The sequence below is a fragment of the Pongo pygmaeus genome, chromosome 13, assembly GCF_028885625.2.
Source record: "Pongo pygmaeus isolate AG05252 chromosome 13, NHGRI_mPonPyg2-v2.0_pri, whole genome shotgun sequence".
Classification (NCBI taxonomy): domain Eukaryota; kingdom Metazoa; phylum Chordata; class Mammalia; order Primates; family Hominidae; genus Pongo; species Pongo pygmaeus.
In genome coordinates this window covers 61,471,970-61,498,829 of record NC_072386.2, presented here as the reverse complement: position 1 = coordinate 61,498,829, position 26,860 = coordinate 61,471,970, and the positions used below count along the sequence as shown (strand labels likewise).

General features: G+C 36.6%; 1 protein-coding gene across 2 annotated transcripts in view; it reads left to right on the top strand.

The window, feature by feature from the left end:
• The window catches only part of ABHD17B (abhydrolase domain containing 17B, depalmitoylase), a 44,656-nt gene extending 19,643 nt beyond the window's left edge, over window positions 1-25,013 (top strand). The window contains exons 1-4 of one of the 2 annotated variants that reach the window (XM_063649599.1): window positions 7,703-7,744; window positions 15,086-15,555; window positions 19,911-20,090; window positions 23,157-25,013. In XM_063649599.1, coding sequence (XP_063505669.1) covers window positions 15,089-15,555; window positions 19,911-20,090; window positions 23,157-23,376 — 867 coding nt within the window. In that variant the 5' untranslated portion in view covers window positions 7,703-7,744; window positions 15,086-15,088 and the 3' untranslated portion in view covers window positions 23,377-25,013. Of the gene's footprint in view, window positions 1-7,702; window positions 7,745-15,085; window positions 15,556-19,910; window positions 20,091-23,156 lie in introns of those variants that run through there. The other variant, XM_054501923.2, reaches the window with a different exon arrangement.
• The last annotated feature ends 1,847 nt before the right edge of the window (window positions 25,014-26,860 follow it).

Here is a 26,860-nt window from a genome sequence, read left to right as displayed (position 1 = left end):
AGAGATGAGAATCACTTTTAAAAAATCAGATTGGTAGACACTTTTATTACTGGGTGCTAGAAAATGTGGACCAATGATTTAAATTTCGAGGAGAATTTTAAGAAACAACCTATAATTCTGAAGCAGACCTAGTTTGCTGTGAGTGTGGAAGTATACATAACAGTGTAGTTTACTTCCCCAGACCTTTGGGTGAGGGGGTGGGGGGTAGTGCCTGGGAGTTGTAGTACAGCAAAATCAAACAAAAAAATGTTACAAAAAGGAGCTTGAGATTAAGAATCAACAGAAGTATGTGATGAAAAGAAGTACTAGGTAGGCAGACAACTGGGCTGTGAACTAACCCAGAACTTAATTATTTAAAATTAAAACAGAATTCACTGGGGTCTAAACATGTCTTTAAGAACAACATGGATTTTGTTGAACAAATTCTAATAATAAAATGGAATATGTTAAATGTAATAAAAAGGCAAAAACTTCAGAAAATTAAAGCCTCTTCTGAAAGTCCAAATGTGAAGCAAACGAAAATATGCCTTATTTTTGAACAGTGAGTTGTAATTGAGTATAGAGAACATAAACACCTTGACACTTGGAATTTAGTGACATAAAATTGCTATTTATTCTCTGAGTTTTACCATGCCCCTTGGATGGGCAGTGAATGACACTGTAAGTACTTTTTATTATCCAATTAATGAGAATCAACCAATAGATAAAAACTTAATAAACTGCAAATGATATAAAACTTAATGTGAAACTTAATTGTATAGTCAGCAATAATGGTATATGATTACATGGGGGAGCCAGAAGAAACTTCCTAAAGTTGATAGAATAAGAAATACAGGTTCAGCTATAATATCTAAAGTTATAACTAATACAAACTAAAATAAATCAGAATGAGCAAAGAAGGCGGGAATTAGGGTAAATCTTCTCAGTCTTTCGTGTGTGTGTGTGTGTGTGTGTGTGTGTGTCTGTGTATGTGTGAGACAGAGTCCAGCTCTGTCACCCAGGCTGGAATGCTGTGGCACAAACTCAGCTCACTGCAACCTCTGTCTCCTGGGCTCAAGCTATTCTCCTGTCTCAACCTCCCGACTAGCTGGGATTGCAGGCATGCACCGTCACTCCCAGCTAATTATTTATTTATTTATTTATTTATTTTTATTCTTAGTAGAGACAGGGTCTCACCGTGTTGGCCAGGCTGGTCTTGAAACTCCTGACCTCAAGTGATCCACCCTCCTCTGCTCCTGAAGTGCTGGGATTACAGGTATGAGCTACCTTGCCCGGCCCGCTCAGTCTTTTATAATGAGGCTACACTGTGATAAGAAATAATGGACTTTAAAAAAAAATGAGTATGGTGGTAAGCACTAGAAGAATTAAAAACAAATGTCCCAAAATTGTAATTTCTGAGAACAAGGCTGAGGTTTGGGTTGGGATTAGGGAAGAGACTGAAGAAGTTTTAAGTGTTTTTTTTTTTTTGGTCATTTTTTTAAATCAGTTTTGTACATGTATGTGGTCAGGAAGCCAAATAATTCTACAAATTCCCGGGGGCATTTACTTATTTTTGAATGATTCTTTTGGTGTTTACTTCCATATCGCTAGATAACAGTATTATATTACTACTTCTTACATGTTGACATCCCACTTACAGTAGAGAGCATAGCTGTCCCCCACCAGTATCGCACAAATATGCTCCCAGATCCCCCAACTTCCCTGTGTAATTTGCCATGTCAGTATCTTTTAAGATACGTCTTTCAGATTAGTCTGATTCCTCAGAGGAGGTTTTCCCAATGTAAACCTCTACTCTTATGAGTTGGAGACAGTATCTAGGGAACTGCATTTTTTGAAGTGGACTTTTAACCAATCCTTATTTTAGCCTGGCGAGGAGACTTTTAAAAAATAGTGTAACATGTGGTTTGATTTTTTTTTTTTTCTTTAGACGGAGTCTCGCACTGTCATCCAGGCTGGAGTGCAGTGGTGCGATCTCGGCTCACTGCAACCTGTACCTCCTAGGTTCAAGTGATTCACCTGCCTCAGCCTCCCGAGTAGCTATGATTACAGGTGCCTGCCACCACGCCTGGCTAATTTTTTGTATTTTTGGTAGAGATGGAGTTTCACTGTATTGGCCAGGCTGGTCTCGAACTCCTGACCTTGTGATCTGCCCGCCTCAGCCTCCCAAAGTGCTGTGATTACAGGCGTGAGACACTGCACCTGGCTGGTTTGTTTTTTTTTTAATCTTTGTCTTGTAGTACTTTCATAATAGCAATGTTATTTCTTAAAATATCAAATCCCTATTGTGGAACTTGACTAATATTTATTTGAATACAGTAGTAGTATTATCACTGTTTACATTTTTGTCTTTTTACTGTAGCTCTAATATGTTTTACAGCAGTTTCAGTTGCCTAAAAAACAAAACCTTTGTTGTTGTTTGGTAAAGTTTTTTTAACTTTATTGAAACACCTTATTTTATTTACTGCTTGGTAAATAAGAGTCGTTTGGATCCATGCTCATATGCTGTGTTGACCTGTAAATGGTTTTATAAACTTTTTGTATAAACTCTTAGAAATAATCTTTTTTGTAACTCTTAGAAATTCGAACTGGGGTACCCATAATATGAACCTCTTTTTAAAAAAGATTGTATTCGTTATTTATAATCAATAATCCTTAAATTTTGTGAGATTTGTGACTACATTGACTAGATAATATTGAGGTACATATGGGTGTTCTATGGTATGAAAAATACTGAGTAGGTACTCACCTGAAAAGTTTCTCAGGGACTTATTTTACTTATAAACTAGGGAATAATGTGCATTGTGGAATGTTTCTGGAACAATGTAATATGACAGCTTTTCTATGAACTTTGAGGATAAATATGATTTGGATTCTTGAAATAGAAATGCCAAAAGCTGATGATCAGGGAGAGAAAACATGTGTCTGTTCATGTCTAGCTTACACTCAACAACAGGTAAAGGTGTGACTTTTAAAAGCCCTGAGCTAATTGTACTTTCCAGTCACCAAAAGTTTTATAGGAATATGTGATACTAGCATATGCAAAAACCAACAACCTGTTTTACTGCTCCATCAGGAAGACTTGGTTTACTTGTTAGGGCATTGCTCTGGTGGATCATCAAGATTGTAAGTGTTTAGGATACTGTTTTGGACTGTGTTCAGAAATTCATTAGCTAATAGTCGCAAGTGTTTTTTACACTTTCTCATGGTTTACTTGCAACTTCAGCTTACAAAAACCTCTCAAGAACATGAATCCTTCTGATTCATCAAACCGTGGATTAAAACATAGATAGGCTAATTGAGTTGCACTGCTCATTTTTAATAAAATGGCTTTTATGTTAGAATTGGGTTAGAAATAAGTCTGTGTCGTAAAGATAAAATTTTCCAGAATAGTATTATGTAGGCAATCTCACTTAGTTCTATGTGTTTTATCAATGTTCAACAGAAAGATCTATGAGATTTACCTATATGTACTTTGATGGAAAAGCCAAGAAGGAAGGTGCTCTTTAGCATTTGAAGCTAGTATGAATTTAAAGCATGGAACCGTTTGTTCTGGATTGCCTGGGTTTCAAAGGTTTTTGTTCAGCACTGCCCATTAGGGCTTTCTGTAGTGAAAGAAATATTCATACTATGCTGTGTAACTTGTAGCCACAGTGGCTGGTGGGACTGAAGAAGTGAATATTTAATTTTAGGTAATTTAAATTTAAATAATCATATGTGGAGAGTGAGTGCTTAGATAGTGCAGTGTCTAGTAGTATCAAGAAACTGAGGGAAAACAAAAGTAATAAAAAGCACTGCATTAAACTAAATAGGACTTCTGACCCAAATTAGTTTGCTTGGCACAGCTTATAGACTCTTTACCTTTAATTTTCATCTTCTACTATAATGTCATCATAGATCTAACATCTTCATTTCTGAACCTTACTAGCTTTTTTTTACTAGAATAGTAAGTTCACAACTTACACTAGAACTGACACTATTTTGATGTCTCTGGTTGATGCCTCCTATCTTCACCTCAACTTTCTTTTTTCGTCTAACTCCAATACTTTCCACCAATGAGAAAGGGCTCTTATTTGCACATTGCCCAGTACATTTTTTTTCCATTTGAGAAACTCCTAAATTTTTCTAAACTTAAATTATTAAGGCGTTTGTTCAATTTACCCCAACAAAACCCACACTTCTAAGGGTGTTTTCAAGTGACCCCTTGGCACTATTACACTCTATATCTAGAATCTTATTGGTATTTAAAAATTGCAACTTTACCTTAAAAGTACCAGACATGATTCTTTTTCAAAGAAGAGGTTTTGCAAAAATTTCTTCTTTTAATTCAAAATATTAAAACATTAATATTTTTAAAATTTTTTCTCCGAGTTTAAAAACTCATGTAGCATGCAGTTCATCCAGTTTGTGTCTTCAAGCAGAGTTGACTTTTTCCTGCAAAGTCACCTGAATTTTGAGCCCTTTGATCTCACAGATGAAACTCTTGTTTCATCTGTGAAACCCATTTCATCCATGAAACCCTGTCTCTACAAAAAGTACGAATAATTAGCCAGGCATGGTGGCACACACTTGTGATCCCAGCTGCTTGGGAGGCTGAGATAGGAGGATCGCTTGAACCTGGGAGGCGGAGGGTACAGATCACATCACTGCACTGCAGCCGAAGCAACAGAGTGTGATGAGCTATCATCCTGCATAAGGCATGCACAGATAAGAAAATGTTTTAAAACATTGTTACAACTAAGTACCTCCTTGTCCAAGTTGTAGTTAGTGAGTTAGTGGATTTTTTTTTTTTTTTTTATTCTTTTGAGACAAGGTCTCCCTATGTTGCCCAGGCTGGTCTTGAACTCCTGGCCTCAAGAGATCCTCCTGACTCGGTCTCCTGAAGTGCTCAGATTACAGGCATGAGCCACTGTGCCTGGCCCAGGAAACTTTGATACTGTGTTTTGGATGCTTCATCTTCTTTCAAGGTGAATATTCAGCTTCTCTGTATGTACTAAACTCTGTAATGTGTATGGCTTTCTAAAAACCATAACACTCAGAGTTTCACATGTAGCTATACTTAGAATACTACTACAGATTACATAGAATGATATTGCATCCCCATATTTATCCATAAATGGAGTAATTCATCTTGAATTTTAGACTATAGTTCTTAACATGAAATCTAATATATCAAAATTTAAATGGTTTATCATATACAGTGTACTGAGCATAGTTGTCAACATATCACACAAAATGAAGAAAGATATAAGCATTCTTTTAAATGTTTTCTCTAAACCTGCTTTTAAAGACTTTTAATGCTAGTTCAGTACAACAAAAATCTTAAACCTTATAATAATTAGTAGTAATATGAGTTGGTCTGCATTACCAAGAAACTATTACAAGGAGATCAAAAGGAGATTTTTTTTCCCCTAGTAAATTGTTATTATATCAAAAATTGACAGGAGTCATGTCAGTAATTTCTTATGTTAGAAGAGAGGAAGGAGATACAGTAGGTCATTCTATTTAGGGACTTTTTTTTTTAACATTAGTCTTCCTGTTTTGCTGAGAAAGAATCAGTTATTCATCTTTTTTCTTTGTCATTGAGGAGGAAAACGTTACCAGGAGAAGCAGATTCTTAAATTATTATTTCATACAATTTTAGGAAATTGCTTTTGCTGTAAGTGAAGAAACTGTTGAATACCCTGCCAAAAGGAAAACCTTAGTTTTCACAATGGGCCATCTGTTTAACATTGAGGTGACCCCCCCCTTTTTTTTTTTTTTTTGGAGACAGAGTCTTGTTCTATCACCCAGGCTGGAGTGCAGTGGCGCGATCTTGGCTCACTGCAACCTCTGCTTCCCGGGTTCAAGCCATTCTCCTGCCTCAGACTCCTGAGTAGCTGAGATGACAGGTGTACGCCTCCATGCCTGGCTAATTTTTGTATTAATTATTATTGTTTTTTTAGTAGAGATGGGGTTTTACCATGTTGGCCAGGCTGGTCTCGAACTCCTGACCTCAAGTGATCCTCCTGCCTTGGCCTCCCTAAGTGCTGGGATTACAGGCATTAGCCACTGTTCCCGGCCTGACCTTTCATTTTGTGTATTTATTTCAAGAGGGGCAAGATTCCCTCCTCCCTGGAATAGGGTCCTTCTCTGTGTTTCATAACACATTGAATGATTTGAGTAACTTGCCAGGCTTTTTCCACCTGCCCCCACTTAGGTTCATAGATTTTTATTTGACTGCTTCTCTTTTGCCCCCATATGAAAAAGCTTCTGTTTCGCCCCCATATGAAAAACCTAAGTAATAGTAACAAAACATTTTTGCATTCTTTCTTGACATGTAAGTTTAGTGAATTTCTTTCTTTCGTAGGAGCTTCTTGGGTGCAAAGAGTTGAATCAGTCTTAATGATTTACTAACTCATTCATTTAAAAAATATTAGAAACCCTACTATATGTCAAGTATTCTGCTTGATACTAGATGTCCAGTTGTAAGCAAGCAGATGTGATTGTTACCCTCTGGAATTTCTAATCTAGTTCACGGCACATTATCACCATCAATCTATGAGCATAGGCCCTGCTCTTGTTTTACTTAATTTCTTTTTTTTTTTTCCCTTCAACCTCCATCCCCATTACCCCTTCGGTAAGCATATACTCTGACATACATGCCCTTAGAAATGTATTTGTCCTCAAAGATAATGTTTATGTCTGTTTTGCATGTATGTTAATGGTATTATAGATCTGTTTGTACCTTACTTTTTTCACCTAATACCATTATATTTAATCCTTAGTCATCAGTCATTGCTTCTGATTGTGTTAATTTTCCATTATCTGCATCCAACACATGCTTACTCATTTCCCCAGGTATGGAACCTATATTGCATCTCAGGCCCTGACACAAATAATACTTCAGAAACACTTAAAGGACCTGTGCAAGTATTTCTTTGTAGTATTTACCCAAGAGAGAGATTCTGGGTCATTGGTAAACACAATGGCTTACCAAGCAGTTTACAAAGATTTCCATTTTCCCCATTCTCACCAGCACTTGATAATACTCAGCTTTCTAATTTTTTCTTTTAGTTTTGATGTATTATTTCTTGATTTCTCTGATAGTTGGTGAGGGTGAGCCTTTTTTCATATACTTGTTAGCCATATGAATTGCCTATTCCTATCTTTTGCCCATTGTTGAGTTACCCAGTTTTTTCTTGTTTTTGCTGAAGTTCCCTACATTTTAAATATTCTGACAGTTTGGGATGATGAAATCATCCAAAAAAGGACATTTTTCTTTTCTCTTTCTTTTTTTTTTTTTTTTTTTTTTTTTGAGACAGAGTCTTGCTCTGTCGCCCAAGCTGGAGTGCAATGACGCAATCTCGACTCACTGCAACCTCTGCCTCCCGGGCTCAAGTGATTCTTCTGCCTCAGCCTCCCGAGTAGCTAGGATTACAGGCACATGCCACCATGCCCAACTAATTTCTGTATTTTTAGTAGAGATGGGGTTTCACCATGTTGGCCAGGTTGGTCCTGAACTCCTGACCTCAGGTGATCCACCCGCCTTGTCCTCCCAAAGTGCTAGGATTACAGGCGTGAGCCACCACGCCTGCCCTGACATTTTTCATTTAAGAGAAATCCTTTATTTGAATGAAGCTAAATCTACCAATGTTTGTCTTTTGTGGATTGTGTAAAAATTAGTTTTGCTCTTTAGGTCTGTGATCTGCCTGGAATTTGCTTTCTGTATTCCATGATGTAGTGATCCAACCACTTTACCCATGTGGTAAGTTTTCCCAGCACAATCTACTAAAGAATCCATCCTTTCCTACTGCTTTGAGAAACCAGCTGTGTCAATCCCTAGTCCCATTCACATAGGGGTTCATTCATAAACTCCATTACTAGATCTATTTGTTTCTGTACCAGCACCACTCTGTCTTTATTACTTGGACTTTGTGCAGTGTGTCTTAATATCTGGGAGGGAAAATTCCTATCTATCCCACAAATATATATATATATACACCTTTGCCCTTTATAGACATTTTCTGGTAATTTCTTTATTAATATATAATTGACATACCATAACACTCAAATATTTAAGATACAACTCAATTTTTGTTTGTTTGTTTGTTTGTTTGTTGTGAGATGGAATCTCGCCCTGTCGCCCAGGCCGGAGTGCAGTGGTGCAATCTCAGCTCATGGCAACCTCCATCTCCCAGGTTCAAACGATTCTCCTGCCTCAGCCTCTGAGTAGCTGGGATTACAGGTGTGTGCCATGATGCCTGGCTAATTTTTGCATTTTTAGTAGAGATGGGGTTTCACCATGTTGGTCATGCTGGTCTCGAACTCCTGACCTCGTGTTCCGCCCACATCAGCCTCCCAAAGTGCTGGGATTACTGGTGTGAACCACTGCGCCCGGCAATGTTTTTAATATATATATTTCCAAGTAGCTGGGAATACAGGCACATGCCACCACGCCCTGCTAATTTTTTGTATTTTTAGTAGAGGTGGGGTTTCACCATGTTAGCAGGATGGTCTCGATCTCCTGACCTCATGATCCACCCGCCTCGGCCTTCTGAAGTGCTGGGATTACAGGCTTGAGCCACCGTGCCCAGCTGTCCTTTTAAAAGTGTTGAATTGTAAAGGTTATTTGTATTTTCTCACATTCAGTAGGTTGTCCTTTCAGTATCCTTGTGTCTTTTGAAACATGTAAGTTTTTAATTTTGGAGTCTGATTTATCTATTTTTTTTCTTTGTTACTTGTGCTTTCAGTATCTTTTTCTAAGGAAACATTTTATAACCCAAGGTCACAAAGATTTATGCCTATATTTTCTTCTGAGAACTTCATAGTTTAGATCTTACATTTAGTCTTTGACTCATTTTGAGTTGATTTTTGCACATGGTGTGAAGTAAGAGTAAAATTTCATTCTTTTGCATGTGGATATTATGTTGCCCTAGCACCATTTGTTGAAAACACTTCTTTCACCGTTGAATTGTTTTGGCACTCTTGTCAAAAATCAACTGACCATAAATGTCAGGTTTATTTCTGGATTCTTAGTTCTATTCCTTAGATATATTTGTCTGTCCTTATGCCAATAGCATTCTGTCTTGATTACTGTTGCTTTATTATAAGTTTTGAAATTGGGAAGTGTGAATCCTCCAACTTAGTTTCTCTTTTCAAGATTGATTTGTTTATTCTGGGTTCCTTGAGGTTCTGTATGAATTCTCTGCATTTTGTTTTTCTTGATTATAAGTGGAGGAGTCTTTTTTCTTAGTTTTATTTTTTTATTTTCTATAGACCTTTATACTTTCATATAAATTTTATAATCACTTTTGAGTTCCTCAAATTTCTGCTGGAATTTTGATGGGAATTACCTTGAAATTTTCATTCTGGGAGAGTTGACATTCTCAGTGCTATTAAGTCATTCTTTCCATTTTTTAATGTTCTTATTTAAAATTTTTCTGCATAAAGGTTTTCTGCATTCTATTTTACATTAATTCCTAGATAGTTGTTTTGGTTGTGGGTACGATCTTATTTATAATTTTTTTAACTATTTTTAGTTGTTTAATGCTAGCTAACATTGAACTGTACCAACTTTACCTAAGTTCATGCATTTGCCAAAATTGCTGAGAAGTCTCATTTGTTTTAATACTTTCTAGATTCTTTTGGTTTTCTATCAGGGTAATTATATCATCTACCAAACATATTGTTTTGTCCCTGTATATCTATTAAGAAAACCATGTGATTTTTTTTCTTTAGTTCATTAATGTGAATTACTTTGGTTTAACATTGGAAGATTTGTCATTCTTGTCTTTCAGCTTGATTTTGTATTTTGTATTTATATACACTTTACATGTTGTTTCTTTTTTTTAAGGTTTTTAAGGTTTTTTCATGCATGTTCAAAGTGAAGTGGACTTACAGTTTTATTTACAGTTCTAAGTTTTGGGATAAAGGTTATAATAGCCTCAGAAAGCAATTGTTGAGCAGCATTCATTTTCTGGAATAACTTCACTTAATGAAAGTATTTTCTTTGATTTCCCTTTGAAGTTCTGATGGTTATTTGCATATTCTAGCCTTTGTGCCAATTTTGTCCTTTTATATTACTCAAGAAATGCATGAATTTTGTCTAGGTTATTTATTGACACATGATATTCTTTCGTTTCTAGAAACTATGTCTGTAGCTCAAAGTCCTTTTTCCTTTAGTACATTATTTTGTTTATTTTGCTTATCTCTTTCTTGTGATCAGTCTTGTCTGAGTACCCTTTCCACAAAACAGTAGTTATGAGTTTGGGTTACAGAGTCATTCTGTCATGTATCAGTTCCATTGATCAGATTTGTGACATTAGGCAACTTATATAACTATTCTATGCCTCTGTTTTCTCAATTGCAAAATGGATGTAATAATAGTCCCTAAAGCAGAGGATTGTTGAAAGGATTAGTTAACGTGTGAAAAGTGTTTAGAATAGTGCCTGACACTTTGTAAGTGTTCAGTTAATGCTATTTGTTATTAGTAGTAGTGGAAACCCTTTCTTAAATCAGCTGTTGGTTCTCCATTGCTTTTTGTTCTTTGTTTTGTTGATATCTGCTCTTAATTTTCTTTTTCTTGTTTTCTTTTTGTTTACTCTCTCCTTAAGTTGGACACTAATATTTAAAGCTAGACTTTTGTAATGGATAATTATGACTCCTTTAGATGTGCCCTACACTATCATTTTTCTGATGATTATGTCTGACTTATTAAGAGTCATGCTTATATTCATGCTTTTCTTCTATGTCTTAAGCTTATCAGTATCAGTAGCATCCTCAACAAGTCAGGTACCCTAGCACATTTTTACCTCTTAAATAGTCTCTCTTTTGTCAATCCTCTTCATATTCATATTCACCAGTTTTTGTTCTGGATTTTTAGGGATATACTTTGTTGTCTTCACCCTCCTTGCGTCCATTGCTCACTTGTACAAAAAACATTGTATTAACTATTCTCCTTTATTTCTCATATCTCAGATATCTCATAGAAGTCCCTTGGGGTTTGGGGGGTTTTTGTTTGTTTTGTTGTTATTGTTGAGACAGGGTCTCACTCTGTAGCCCAGGCTGGAGTATAGTGGCTCAATCACAGCTCACTGTAGCCTTGACCTCCCATGCTCAAGCAGTCCTCCCACTCCAGCCACCCCAGTAGCTGAGATTACTGGCACACACTACCATGCCCAGCTAATTTTTGTATTTTTTATAGAGATGGAGTTTTGCCATGTTGCTCAGGCTGGTTTTGAATTCCTGGGCTCAAGCAATCCTCCTACCTCGGCCTCCCAAAGTGTTGGGATTACAGGTGTGAGCCACTGTGCCTGGCCTTCCCTTGGATTTATCTCCTTCCCTCCTTGCTGGAGTTTTTCAAAGAGAGGCTTGATTTGGTTAAGTCTTACAAGTTTGTGTGGTCCTGCAGATCTCTCTCTCTCTTTTTTTTTTTTTTGATAGAGACAATGTTTTCCTATGTTGCTTAAGTGGTCCTCCCATCTTGGCCTCCCAAAGTGCTGGGATTACAGGAGTGAGCCACCACACCCAGCCCAGATACCTTTATCCTTATATTAAAACTGTATTTTTGTTCTATGTACAATTCTAGGTTAAAAGTTTGATTTCATCTTTAGCTTAAAATTATCTCTCCATTGTCTTTTGGCTTCCAGTGTTTATATTAGAAAGTCATATGTTCATCTGATCTTGTTCATTTGTAAGTAGTTTGTTGTTTTTTGGTACACTTTGAGGCATTTCAATCTGACTTTTTTTCCCCCTTTAATTCTGAGAAATTCTTAGATAGTCTTATCTTTATTTTCTCCTGGAACTTCTATAGTATGGATAGTGATATTTCTACTTCTTCTATTTCTATCAAATTTTGTTGTTTTCTCTTAATTCCCACAAAAAAATTCCATATTTGCAAATTACTCAACCTGATCTTTTAGCTCACTGATGTGTTTTTCAACTGTTACTGCTCAAGCAATCCACTGCACCTGGCATGAGTTTTATAAGAACAAGTTGGACTTGAAATTATTTAAGTTTAACAAGCTATTTCAGTGATTTTTTTTTTTTTTTTTTTTTTTTACAGAATAAAATGTTTTTCTTCAGTAACTTGCTCACACTATACTAAAACGTAGATTTATTTGTTTTGTTTATAGTTTTTGTGAAATTTTTCAGACTTAACGTATTCAATTAACTTTTGGAAGTAGGTCTGTGTTGCTGCCCTATACCAGGCCTCTTATTAGGAAAGTGATCATTTGCAAGTTGTTGTCATTAAATAAGCCCCAGTTATCTGGTTTTTGGGCAGTGGAAGAGGGGAATCATTCTGTCAGCATTAAGGAAGTGAAGTTGTCATTAAACTAGGCCCTGGCACTGCAGTTTTTCTCCTTTCTGCTTCTCTCCTTTGGTGTTCATCCCCAGAAACTTCTTCACAGCATTATATATGTTCAACCAGCCAGGTTTATTTCAAAAGTAGTTTATTATAGTGTATGAAAGTTTTTCTGCTGGGTGCGGTGGCTCATGCCTGTAATCCCAGCAGTTTGGGAGGACAAGGCAGGCAGATCACTTGAGGTCAGGAGTTCGAGACTAGCCTGGCCAACATCATGAAACCCCATCTCTACTAAAAATACAAAAATTAGCTGGGCATGGTGGTGTGTGCCTGTAATCCCAGCTACTGGGGAGGCTGAGGCAGGAGAATCGCTTGAACGTGGGAGGCAGAGGTTGCAGTGAGCCAAAATCGCACCACTGCACTCCAGCCTGGGCGATAGAGTGAGACTTCGTCTCGAAAAACAGCAACAAAAGGTTTTCTGGCTAAGAGATAAATTATAGGACTATAGTCTAGATACGTACCATTTACTTATTAAGCTTTTTAAAAGGCTATTGTGGCTCAGCAGTCAATGGTATATGAGGTAATTGGGATTGACAAATAACCATAGACAGATGTGAAACAGACAGCACTGGTATTATACCTTGTGCCTCATCATCTTTCTGCAGGTCATTTCCTCCTCTGGAACAGACCCTTTGAGTCCCTTCCCTTCCATCTTCTTCAACAGACACTTTATCCTCCTGACCAGGATAGTAAATTTGTAGCCAGAGTCTATAGTAAACATCACTAATTTATCACATCTTTTGCTGGCTAAGCCCTGTGTATGCCTTAGAATCATTCTCAGCACAACACTTCAGGAAGCCCTCAGTTAAAGTTAGCAGATGACACTTAGTTGTTATTTCTGTCCTATTTCTTGTTCCAACCAGAGTAAGCCATTAACTTATTCAGGCTGTATTTTGAAGCCTAAAAAGGAATAAAGGTAGAAAGCAATTAAAGCATTTCCTAATATCCAAGATGTTTTTCTGCCCTTCCCTCACCTTTTGAAGTCTTTTATGTTATACCTATCCTTGTTTCTCTCTTCTTGTGCTTTTTTCTGCTGCTTCTTATAAACACATTTATATTGAGCATTATAGGATATATTTGATTCTGTATTGAATGAAAAGGGCATTTTTTCCCCCAGATATTCTCAACCATTTAGTCACTCTGTTGAGTTGTTTTCTTCTCATTTTTGGTATAATAAGGTACTTTTTTTCCCCTATTCTTATATTTAGGTTTTTTTTTTTAGAGAAAATTGGATGCCACCAAACCTGTAAGGTGTTGGTTTTAAATGCCTTTTCTCTGGAACTAAGCAATGGCCTAATTCTGCTAAAAAGAGACAGGAATTTGAAAAAGGACAAGATAGAAGGAAATACTGATAGAACAAACAAGTATTATTTTATTTTTGTCCCTAAGTTAAAGTGTGACAACGATATGGCCATCACTCACCATATGTTGTATGATGGGCCTTCACTACACCAACATTTGATATTCACAACCAGGTCCTTCAGTGTAGGTACTGGCCTTGTTTACTTATGAAGAAAATGAGAGTCAAAGAGATAGTTTGCCCAAGGATATATAGCTGGTAAACGGTAAGTGGTAGAGTTAGGATTTTACCCCAGCTTCCTAACTTTAAACCTTGTATTCTTTGTCTTCCAAACATTTAGAAAAGTTTACCTTTAGTAGGTTTTACCTTTTTTCCACAATAAACTTTATATTATAGCCTTTTTAGTTTGGGCAGTAATTACATACATACCTACATGCATGCATACATACATACATACACTTTAATGTTCTATAGGTTATTTGGGCCACTGGCACTGTGACCAAAGTGATAGTCTTCTGAGCGTGTTCTGAATCTGTGAGGCAGTGTAACCCAGTAACATAGTGTAGTGACAGCCTGGAGTCAAATCCTGGCTCCACCACTGCCTCATCTTGTGCAAGTTTCCTTTCTCACAACAACTTACACAGTTGTTCTGAGAATTAAACCAAGTAATACACATAGAGCACTTGGCACAATGCCTGACAAATAGCTTCATAAATGCTATTATTATGTATTCACTTTATGCTAAATTCCTAGCTTCTCTATGAGGTTCTAAGAACTTTTGCTGAGTTACATAGAAATTACAGACTACACTAAAGATATTTCATACCTTCAGGTTATTTGTAAAGAAATGGCAAATATTACCTTTATCATTTTTGACATTTTTGTTAAATGAGATAATAATCACTGCTATTTGAAACCTGTCATATAGGATTTGAGTCTGTCTGCTGGTCAGGAATGTTTGCCTCACCCCAGGATTTAAAGTACTTCTAGAAAGAAGCCAAAGGCCAGGCGCGGTGGCTTACTCCTATAATCCCAGCACTTTGGAAGGCCGAGGTGGGTGAATCACCTGAGGTCAGGAGTTCGAGACTAATCTGATCAACATGGAGAAACCCCATCTCTACTAAAAATACAAAATTAACGGGGTGTGGTGGCGCATGCCTGTAATCCCAGCTACTCGGGAGGCTGAGGCAGGAGAATCACTTGAACCCGGGAGGCAGAGGTTGTGGTGAGCTGAGATTGCGCCATTGCACTCCAGCCTGGGCAACAAGATTGAAACTCCATCTCAAAAAAAAAAAGAAGCCAAAAATCTGTTTGGAATCATACCTGAAATAGTAATAGTCATTAACCACCAATAAAATTTACCCATGTCTGTGTTTTAACTTTTTATTGTATGAGTCTACATTCAGTTAGTAAAATATTTGCTATCTCCTTTTCTTTTTCAGAGCATGAATAATCTTTCATTTAGTGAGCTATGTTGCCTCTTCTGCTGTCCACCTTGTCCAGGGAAGATTGCTTCAAAATTAGCGTTTTTGCCACCTGATCCAACTTACACACTGATGTGTGATGAAAGCGGAAGCCGTTGGACTTTACATCTGTCTGAACGAGCAGACTGGCAGTATTCTTCTAGAGAAAAAGATGCTATTGAGTGTTTCATGACTAGAACCAGTAAAGGCAACAGAATTGCTTGTATGTTTGTACGTTGCTCACCCAATGCGAAATACACTTTACTCTTCTCACATGGAAATGCTGTTGATCTTGGTCAAATGAGCAGCTTTTACATAGGACTAGGATCACGGATTAATTGTAATATATTTTCATATGATTATTCTGGATATGGTGCCAGTTCCGGGAAACCCACAGAGAAGAACCTCTATGCAGACATTGAAGCTGCTTGGCTTGCTCTTAGGACAAGGTAAATTGTGGTTGGAAATTATTTTTTGTACTCGTGGTGGTTAGCTAAAAATATCTTGTGTAAGAATAGAATAAAAGCTGTTTTTATTATACATAACTGCTATATAGAGGTTATATTTACTATTATATACCTATGAATAATTAATATTTTAGACAGCAATTTTAAATTTCACATAATAGCGAAACAAAGTTTTTAAAGACAGTTTCAGGTTTGTTTGTCTACATTAATACACGTATATATGTATGATTTTTTTTTTAACTTAAATCCTTAGCTGGAAGTCCATGGTGCATGCTATAGTCCTAGTTACTTAGGAGACAAAGTCAGGGGAATCACTTGAGGCCAGGAGTTTGAGGCTGCAGTGAGCTATGATCATGCCACTGCACTCCAGCCTGAATGACAGCGTCAGGCCTCGTCTCTTAAAAAAGTTAAAAAATAATAATAATAATAATTAAATCCAGTGACAAATGTTTGGTTTTGTAAGCTTTCTTATTGGAATGTGATATAAAAAATGTTTATTCAAAGCTGCAAGCTTTCAAGGAAATGAGAGAAAATACTGACATAGCTAATTATTTACTTGATCTGTCATTAACAGTATGAGGCTGGATTGCTTTCTGTTAAAATCTTAAGCCAAGATTTGCATTATTTTATGTGATTACTTCTTGGGAAGTACAACTTAAAGATACCTTATTGGAATTATTTTTCAAGTATTCATTCTATAAAACTGAGATTTTACTTTATATTCTGTATTCCTAAAATTGGGAGAGATGATATCAAGTTTAAAAAAAATGTTTAGGCTGGCTGCGGTGGCTCACGCCTGTAGTCCTAGCACTTTGGGAGGCTGAGGCAGGTGAATCACAAGGTCAGGAGTTCGAGACCAGCCTGGCCAACATGGTGAAACCCCATCTCTACTAAAAATACAAAAAAAGAAATGTCTGGGCGCAATGGCTCATGCCTGTAATCCCAGCACTTTGGGAGGCTAAGGCAGGTAGATCACGAGGTCAGGTGTTCGAGACCAGCCTGGCCAAGATGGTGAAACCCCGTCTCTACTAAAAATACAAAAATTAGCCGGGCGCAGTGGCAGGTGCCTGTAATCCCAGCTATTCAGGAAGCTGAAGCAGGAGAATCACTTGTACCTGGGAGGCGGAGGTTGCCGTGAGCTGAGATCATACCACTGCACTCAAGCCCAGGTGACAGAGTAAGACTCTGTTAAAAAAAAAAAAAAGTTTTAATGTTATGATAAATTGTTTAATAAAATTTTCTTACTATGTCAGTTATTCTTTGATTATAGCAGCATACATTTTGGGGAACTAGAAATTGCATTAATCTTTTCTAGTCACCAAGATACCTAAACATTTTTCTTGAAAAAAAAATCACAATTTGGTAGACTTCAGTGTATTATTAGTCAGGTTAGTGTACAATAAACAGATGCCTTAATATAGGCTATTCTTTATATTATATGAAAATAAAATATCTGACTTCCAGGATGTTTTAGACTGAAGCTGTAGGATATAAAGAAAACTTACTGTTTCTAATTTAATGTTTAAATATTAAAGATTTCATTTAGTCAGGAAAAATTTCCTCAATTTTAATAATAAAGTAGTTAATATTATTAAAGATATTAAAAATATCTTTAAACTATTTTTCCCTCCAAAGAAATGTAATAAAGTTATGCTCTCATAGCAAAGTTATACATAAAAGGGATTCTTAAAATCAATTGAAATTATATAAAAACATAAATATGGGGAATAAGGAAAAAAAGATGGCAAGTAGTAGGTAAAGAGTTGTTGGGGGATGGTAAAGTTATTGTTTAATTGATAAATTAAAAACTGCTTTAAATAAAAATCTTTTTTACATATATTGATATCAGTTCCATCAAGCCTTAAAACAAACAGAAACTGAGTGCCCACTTTTTAGAGTCAGCCAGTTGAATAACATATAACAACTATAAGAAAGTATTATAATTAAAAAAATAGCTTTATTGAGTGATAAAGTTCGCACTTTTAAAGTTTAACTTCAGTGGAATAATGAAGTTTTAAAGGGTGCTAAGTTAAAACTGATAGCCAGCCTTCATTATTAGTGCTTCCCAGTAACACAAAAGGGTTACTTTATTCAAACAAAACATGTTAGTATTCAGTTCAGTGTTCTGTGTCTATGTAAAAAAATCCCATTTTTTAAGTGGTCAACTTTACTGTTTTTTTTCTTTTCTTTTTTTTTTTTTAATCTTGGCATTTATCAATTTGAAGAAAACTTTCAAAACTGATTTTTAGCCTTGATTAATTTTTTTAACATATTTGATAGCCAGTGTTAATGAGGAATGGGCAGATTTCATCAATAATCCCACATACTATTTTAGCACTTATATTTTAGAATTTTAGACCTCTGTTTTCTTTCATGTTGAAACCAAAATATAGTTGGAGGAGTTTCATAAGTGTAGGTACTTTAGGAAATATTACTTCTCTGAGCCTGTGTTTCCTCATCTGTTTAATGAAGAGATTGAATTAAATGATCCCCAAGGTCTTTTCCAGTTCTGGAATTCTGTCATCTAATGAAATGTATGTAATTAGAATACATGCCTTTTATTTTATTTGCCTGATTAAAAGTTAGGACTTAAGTAACCAGGAGAGAGAAAATAAATAATGAACTTAAATAATTATTATTTGAATGATGTCCTTTTTGGGAAAATTGGATATCCATAATAACTCCAATTTCTGACCTTCTGATGGACCAAAAGAAACTCGGGGCCTGGCATTCACTATGCACCTTTCCCACAAAGTCCTTGAGTTCTTCATCTCTGTGCTTCAGAGGTAAAAAACACTGAACTGGGAGTCAGTATACCTGAGTTCTAATTATAGAGCTGTCACCTATTGGTGACTTTGAAGATCTGCTCATTAGGCAGCTGAACTCTAGATTAGATGGTCTCTAAACTCCTTTCTAGCTCATACTGTTAGGCAGTTGTTACTCTTGTGAGTCCCCTCATGCTTAATTTGTCAGCTACCTCTGCGACTCTATCCTTGAGCATTGTCATTGCTAGCTGCAGCCCAAATTTCATGATTGCCACCAACAATGCTGATATTCAGCTGACAGCAACAATGCAGCCTCAAGAACTGTGGTTATGCTGCAAATGTTCATTCTCCTAATTTCTTCATTCATATGAAATATGTGCAACTAGGTCTGTTGTAAAGAAAAAAGCTTTTCTGAGTTTGCTAATATTTAGAGTCAATTTGAAGTAGACAGAGCCCCACTTTCTGTGTCCTATCCAAATGCTTGTGTAGTACTGACTTGAAGAAACTATATGGGGAGAGCTGTGTTACTACCTGTATAGTTCAAATAGTATTATGCCCCTGGAAGAGAACACACGGACAGTTTCCCTCTCTCTTTCCTGGTGAATATCCAGATTCTTAGAAAAATATTTTACCTTGGCAAAAGATTTCCAAAAGAAGCTGTTATGTTCTTAGCTGCCAGAGTGACTGCTGTCTGCCTTCTAAGTGGTAAGGTGTATTTAATGTCACTATAACCTTTAACCCCACATTCATTAGCTCAGGTAGCACTGCACTTGCAGTAGTTTACATTTGGGATGATTATACTGTAGACAAGTAGCAAGCAGTTCCTTGAACATACTCGGTACCCAATAAATATTTATTGAGTCAATGAGTTTTCATCTATTTAAACCTGTGGCCATTTTAAAGGGATTAAAATTGTACCTTGTGATTTTAGCATAAAGTCTATTCATAAATAATTGGACCATGTGGTGTTTGGAATTCTTTTTTATCTTTTCAACCATTAGTCCATTTCTACAACTAAGCAAAGATAAATTTTAAGAAAAATCATAAAATCATAATTTACCCTTTACTAAAACCATACATATAGTTTATTCATTTCATACCATAACTATATGTAACAGTTCATCAATATGACCAATTTTGGAAATTAAAATGAGCCACTCTTGATGTGTGGAGAAATAAATAACTTTTGTTACATTGAAAGGAAAATAAATATGACCTATCCATTCAACATCAGTTCATTAAAATATTAGTGATATGCCCCAAGCTTAGTCAACAGTATGCTAGGTTGAAATATTATAGTGTAATAAATTATTTAATTTATTTCTTAAGATTGAAACCTTAAAATACTTCAGCAATTATTCTTCCAAAAGATGAATTAGAAACACATGAAGTAAACTGATGATACAGACTTTATTGTAACGTTAAAACTAACAGTAATAGCTAAGAAACTTAAGTTTAAAAAATGGATTAGTTGACATTGTCTTATTCTAAGATCAAATCCTTTGGAATGATGGAACATTTCATACCACTCCAACTTTTTTGGTTTTTGTTTTTAACGCCTGAACTTTGTAGATACGGCATTCGCCCTGAAAATGTGATTATATATGGCCAAAGTATAGGGACAGTACCGTCTGTGGATCTTGCTGCTCGATATGAGAGTGCTGCTGTTATTCTTCATTCTCCTCTGACCTCGGGAATGCGAGTTGCCTTTCCTGATACCAAGAAGACCTACTGTTTTGATGCATTCCCAAAGTAAGTAGCAATATTCAAAATAGTTAAATTCCAAGAAACTTGGGAATTTTTTCATCATTTAAAGTATTCGTGACACAGTTCACTCAACCATAAACTTCATTTTATATATATTAGCACATAGAAATTATGAAAAATTAATTTGTAAATAAGGTATTAGCAGGTGACCAGTCAGAAGGCTGAAATGTTTGAGGAGTAGTAATCCAGATGAAAATTGCTGAGGGCCTTACACCTCAGGTGGTGGCACTAGTATTGGAGACAAGGGAATGAATTTGAAAGATAAATTTGACAGAACTGAGTATCAGACTGGATGTAGGATGCTAAAGAGAAAAACTTGAACATGACTACCGTGTTTCTGCCCTGAGGTGCTAATGGATAGTGCCATCCAGTGAGACACTTGATGTTAGAGAAGAACAGGTAGAGGTTAAAACGAGTAAATATCTGATTAATGATATCTAATTTACAAAAGAAGTGAATTGAAAAAAAGTTGAATCTTAAATTAACTAGATTAGTAAGTATTGCTGCCACAAAACCTGCAAACATACTTAGATGTATTTGAAAGGAAAGTAGCTACTTTTCCTTCATGCTTCTCAAGACAGGCGGTAGTTCCCACCTACTCTTCATAGTTGGAAAAAATTAATGGCCTATTTTTCTCAAGGAGAAGACAAGAAATAAGTTGGCAAATTTTAGTTTTCTTTCCTTTCTCCAATTGGCAGCAATACAAAGGATTTTTTTGTGAATGGCCGATAGGCCAAAGGCAAAGTCATCACATGGTTCAAGAATTATTTTAAAAACACATTATTTTCATCATTAGCCAGTAATGGACCACTTTAGTAGGGAAAGTATGTGAACACATGATCTTATCACAGGTGCAAGCTGTGGGCATGTTTCGGTTTTTATTTTGTTTTGGGTTTGTTTTTGTTTCAGGTAATATGGGTATAGGCATTATACTGCCTCTGTCTAGCTGAATGGTAAAAATGATAGGGATGTATCTGAGTATCCCCATATCAGTGTTGTTGTCAACTTGTCTCCATCTAGCTCCCTCTTTCATTTCTGGTGCACCAACAGAGAGCAACACTAAAAATAAACTGTTTGGCCAGGTGCAGTGGTTCACGCCTGTAGTCCCAGCACTTTTGGAGGCCGTGGCGGGTGGATCACTTGAGGCCAAGAGTTCGAGACCAGCCTGGCCAACATGGTGAAACCCCTTCTCCCCTAAAATTACAAAAATTAGCCAGGCGTGGTGATGCGTGCCTGTAATCCCAGCTACTCGAGAGGCTGAGGCATGAGAATCCCTTGAACCTGGGAGACAGAGATGGCAGTGAGCCAAGATGGTGCCACTGCACTCCAGCCTGGGCAACAGAGCGAGACCCTGTCTCAAAAAATGAAAATAAACTGTTTGAAAAAGATAATATACTTCTTTTTATTTTTTATTCAAGTTTTAATTCCTCTACTGCTGAACATCTTTCTGACAGCAGATAGTAAACCCAAGTATTCTTACCAAATGCAGCCTTAGATTATTTCATTGATGGTTTTTTCATTGTCAAAATTCCATTTTCATTTTATGTTTATTATAATATCTTTCTCTAAAGATTCTTAAAAAGAATTGTCTGTGTAGTTTCTGTGTCCTCCAAGTTGCCTTTTAAAAAAGTGTTTGTTTTGATTCCTACGTTATTTGAAGTGTTCTCCTCTCATGTCTGATAATTCTTGGTTGCCTGCTTATATGTAAGTAAAGGAGCTGATCAACTTTTTACTCTTACGTATAAGCAGACAATCGAGATTTAGCAGATCAGATCAACTAAAGGGCTGGTCTGATAATCTCCAAAGAAGTCTCTTTCTTTTTTTTTTTTTTTTTTTCTGAGACAGAGTCTCGCTGCGACCCCCAGGCTAGAGTACAATGGTGCGATCTTAGCTCACTGCAACCTCTGCCTCCAGGGTTCAAGTGGTTCTCCTGTCTCAGCCTCACGAGTAGCTGGGATTACAGGCACGTGCCATCATGCCCGGTTAATTTTTTTTTTTTTTGTATTTTTAGTAGAGACAGGGTTTCACCATGTTGATCAGGCTGGTCTCGAACTCCTGACCTCAGGTGATCCACCCGCTACAGCCTCTCAAAGTGCCGAGATTACAGGCATGAGCCACCGCGCCCGGCCCAAAGAAGACTCTTTCTAAAAGTCCTTCCTGGAGGACAGTGGCCTGACTACCAGCATTCTGGGAGCCACATAGGGAAAATGGGTTCATAGTAGCCAGTATGTAAATGTATATGTTTCCGTTGTCTCTATGATACCTCTGTTCTAAACTCTGGCAGTCTTCTAGTTCACAGACATTCCAGTCTTGGGGGCAGGCAGTTTCCAGGTATATGAACAGGCAAAAGGAACTGGGAAGGGGAGGCTAACTTTCTTACACAGACTTTGCAAAAATCCTATATATTTCAATCACTCCCTTCATCACCATGGTAATTCCTTAGCTTTCTGGGGTATTCTGTTGTATAAATTGGTTTCGTTCATCACTTTACCGTCTATCTGCCTAAAATTGTGTTTTCTTCTATCCTTTTAATAAATTGTTTCACACATTAGTCTTTTTTCCAGCTCCAACATTTTATTATATTTTAGTACATTCTCCTTGTTTTTGTATCTTTATCCTCAAACAAGAACAAAAACATAAAACATTTTGCTGTCATTTTAGTAGGAGACTAGGAGAAAGAATATAATGAGTGCAGAAAGTGAAATTAGCGCATACTTGAAATGGTTCTTAAGTTTTCTCTTCTGGACACCTAAGTTTCTCTGTGCCAAAAGTCAGCATTGTAGAAAGGTACAGTAGAGTGACAAGAGCATTGAGTGATTCCAGCAAAACCATCAAAACAAGTGCATGAAAATAACTTCCTCAGATAATCTTAAGGTAGGGAGTATGTAAAAGGCAATTTTTGAATCTTACTGGAAATTCAAGAGACATTCTTACCTTCTGAACTGATTCATACAATTCTCATATTTGAATTATCTGTCTGATATAGCACAAGAATATGTTCCTTTACATAGTTAATTTATTGCATTCTTCCCCCTTCCTTTTTCCCTGCAGCATTGACAAAATCTCTAAGATAACCTCTCCAGTATTAATAATTCATGGGACTGAAGATGAAGTCATTGACTTTTCACATGGCCTCGCATTGTTTGAACGTTGCCAAAGACCTGTGGAGCCTCTCTGGGTTGAAGGAGCAGGTCACAATGATGTGGAACTTTATGGACAGTATCTTGAAAGGTTGAAACAGTTTGTGTCACAGGAACTGGTAAATTTGTAAAATATTCTGTAAATTTGCTACTGGGTTTTCCTTTCTTGCTGAACTGCACTCTTTGGTAAATAACATAAAACCTGAAGGTTTTGTTTGCAAATCATGTCAGTTGCCTTCATAAATGTACAGGTAATGATTTGTTAACAGACTTAATGAAGGTTTTAATTACCAGAACTAAAAACTGGAAATAACAGTACCATGCAGTCAGGCTGTGTAATTTATATTTTTTCTGTGAATTTTTTTTTAACATCAAGATGAGTACTGTATGAGATTTTAATTCTATAAAATCAAATGCTGTAAAAGTATTGCCAAATGCTTTTGCATACTAGAAACAAATTTATAAATATTTTTAAAACATCTCAATATACTAAATCTTATCCTGGAATACAACTGTAATATTTTGAAAAAAGCTATGTATCTAAAGCAATTTAAGTACTCAGAATGAACTGTAAAAGAGATTTAAAACCATGCAAGTTCACTAGAATTAACCTAAACCCTGTTGTACAGGGATAGAGGTTTAAAGTTATTTTATTGTAAAATACATTGAATTTTCTGTATACTCTGATTACATACATTTATCCTTTAAAAAAGATGTAAATCGTAATTTTTATGCCATCTATTAATTTACCAATGAGTTACCTTGTAAATGAGAAGTCATGATAGCACTGAATTTTAACTAGTTTTGACTTCTAAGTTTGGTACTGTGAGGCAACTACTTAAAATTTTCATGCTGGTTATTTAAAAGGCATTTAGAGATTTCAAGAATGATTTTGTATGCGATGTTTTAAATTTTGACTGATCTCATAGTCTTCATAGAATTGCAGTAGTCTTCATTGTATGAAATCCTGAAAGTCCATGAGTTAATCTTAAAGACCACTAACAGACTGGCTATCAGATCCCTTTTCACTTTGGCTATTTTTTTAATTTTTTGAGCTGGAGTCTTGCTCTGTCACTGAGGCTGGAGTGCAGTGGCGCGATCTCGGCTCACTGCAACCTCTGCCTCCCAGGATCAAGTGATTCTCCTGCCTCCGCCTCCTGAGTAGCTGGTATTACAGATGCCTGCCACCACGCCTGGCTAATTTTTGTATTTTTAGTAGAGACAGAGTTTTGCCATGTTGATCAGGCTGGTCTTGAACTCCTGACCTCATGATCTGCTCTCCTCGGCCTCCCAAAGTGTCAGAATTACAGGCATGAGCCACCGCGCCTGGCCCACTTTAGCTATTTTTAAAAATAGGACCTATTGTTTTGGATTACTATCTGAGAATTTCATGGATTCACTCCTGGGTATAGGAGATAAGAATACATTTGATTCATAACTTTTATATTAACCAATATAGTAAAAAAATAAAGCTCACACATGCAAAAACTAAGTTGCCTTTCCTTGAATGAACCCTGTCTGAATAAAACAATGAAAGAAAAATAAAAATAAAATTAATGGTATGTAGTCTAATTTGTAAATGAATGAATATGGAAATAATACACACTGTGGATATATTTTAAGGCCTTATGTAGTTTTAATTGTTCTGCTTGTTCCGTGGTTATGTTTAAGACTATAGTATATGACTCTCTTTAAACTATATCAAGTATTGTGAATGCTTTGGTTCAGATGTGTCAAATTAACAGTAAAACAACAAATATACCACTGACCTGTGCTTGCCTTTTTCCATGCTCCCCACCCCCACACTAGAAAGAGTGAAAAAAAATTACCCTTTGTTTTTATAGGACATAGTTTGAAAATTTTTAAAATTATATCATCACTTTTTTTGGAGAGGTCTTTCTTTCTCAAGATTGTCTTGTAACCTATACAGTTTCTTCTTTGTACAGCATACAACTCAGGGCTTAGCTAAATGTTTTCTTTGATCACCTGGGGAAATCTAAATGTTGATCCTGTTCATTCAGTGTTCGTTCATTCAACAGACAGTTACTGAATGTATAAATCATGCAAAAACCTGTGCTAGGTAAAGACAGACTGTGTCCTCATAGATTTCATGGTATAGCTAAGGAGGCAGGCACTTCATTGCACAAATATTACTATTTTGATAAGGGCTGAAGGAGATTTGTAAGGTATAGTAACAGGTAAAAGGTACTTTTGGGAGGGGAACCTGGGGAGCAGGGCAAGGAAGAGTCCCTCAGAGAAGTGGTATTTCAGCTAAGTTTTGAAGGATAACTAAGAATTGGGTAGACCTGGGTGACCCAGGGGAAGCATTCCTAGCTGAGGGGAATGAATAATATATGGAAGCCTAGAGGAAGGAAGGTGCGGTTAAATATGAAGACTGGGCCAGGTGTGGTGGCTCATGTCTGTAATCCCAGCACTTTGGGAGGCTGAGGCAGGTGGATCACGAGGTCAGGAGATCGAGACCATCCTGGCTAACATGGTGAAACCCTGTCTATACTAAAAACACAAAAAGTTAGCTGGGTGTGGTGGCACGTGCCTGTAGTCCCAGCTACTTGGGAGGCTGAGGCAGGAGAATCACTTGAACCCGGGAAGTGGAGGTTGCAGTGAGCCGAGATCGCACCACTGCACTCCAGCCTGGGTGACAGAGCGAGACTCTGTCTCAAAAAAAAAAAAAACAAAGTTTGGCCTGTGCATGAGGCTGCTAATTAGGAACACAATTACAGATGGCATCATGAACCCTAGTCTTTATCCTAGAAACAAATAGGCCATTGATAGAAAAAGGAAACAGCACCTGTCAAGAGTATAGATGAAAAAATCTGGAGATTTTCGCTTGCTGGAAATAACATATAAGTCAGTTGTGTAGAAACTGATCTAATTTTAGAGTGGTGAAAAATACATCATGGGAAAATGATACACAAAGTGCTGTTCAAACCACATTTACATTACTAATGTTATTCCAGGATGCAGTGAAAGGATATTTACAAATTAGAGCAAATCCTGAGGTATTTGCCAAGTTGGAAAAGGTACCGTAAACTGAAACTCCCAAACCAGCTGAAAGATGTGACTAAGGAGTAATCGCTACCTTCAAATATTTGAGAGGCATGTGCAATGTATTCTATGTGGCTCTCAGAGCAGGACTGGGTGAAAATTACACAATACCAGATTAGAGCTCAGTATGATAAATAACTATGTCTATTTGTCCATAAAGGAAAGGGATTGCTTCCTAAGCATTAATGAGTATCTTATCACTAGAGACAGAGCAGAAGCTGAATGACATCTGTCATAGGTGTCACAGAAGAAATTCCAGATTTAAATGAAAAGTTTAGATATACTGTGTGTAAGGTCGTTTGAGACTTTGTATTCCATTTTGATTTCCCCTACTTACTCCTGAGAGCTTACCTATGGTTTTTAGAAGACAGTATGATGTAGAAGAATTAAATTGGCAGTCAGATCTGGGCCTCTTGTCAGCTAACTGATTAGATCTGCAACATTGGGCAAGTTACTTCTGGACCTCAGTTTTCTCACTAGAAATAAATGGAACTAATTGAATAATAATATCCCTTACATTTCTAATGTAATGTGAAAATTTCAGCCCTA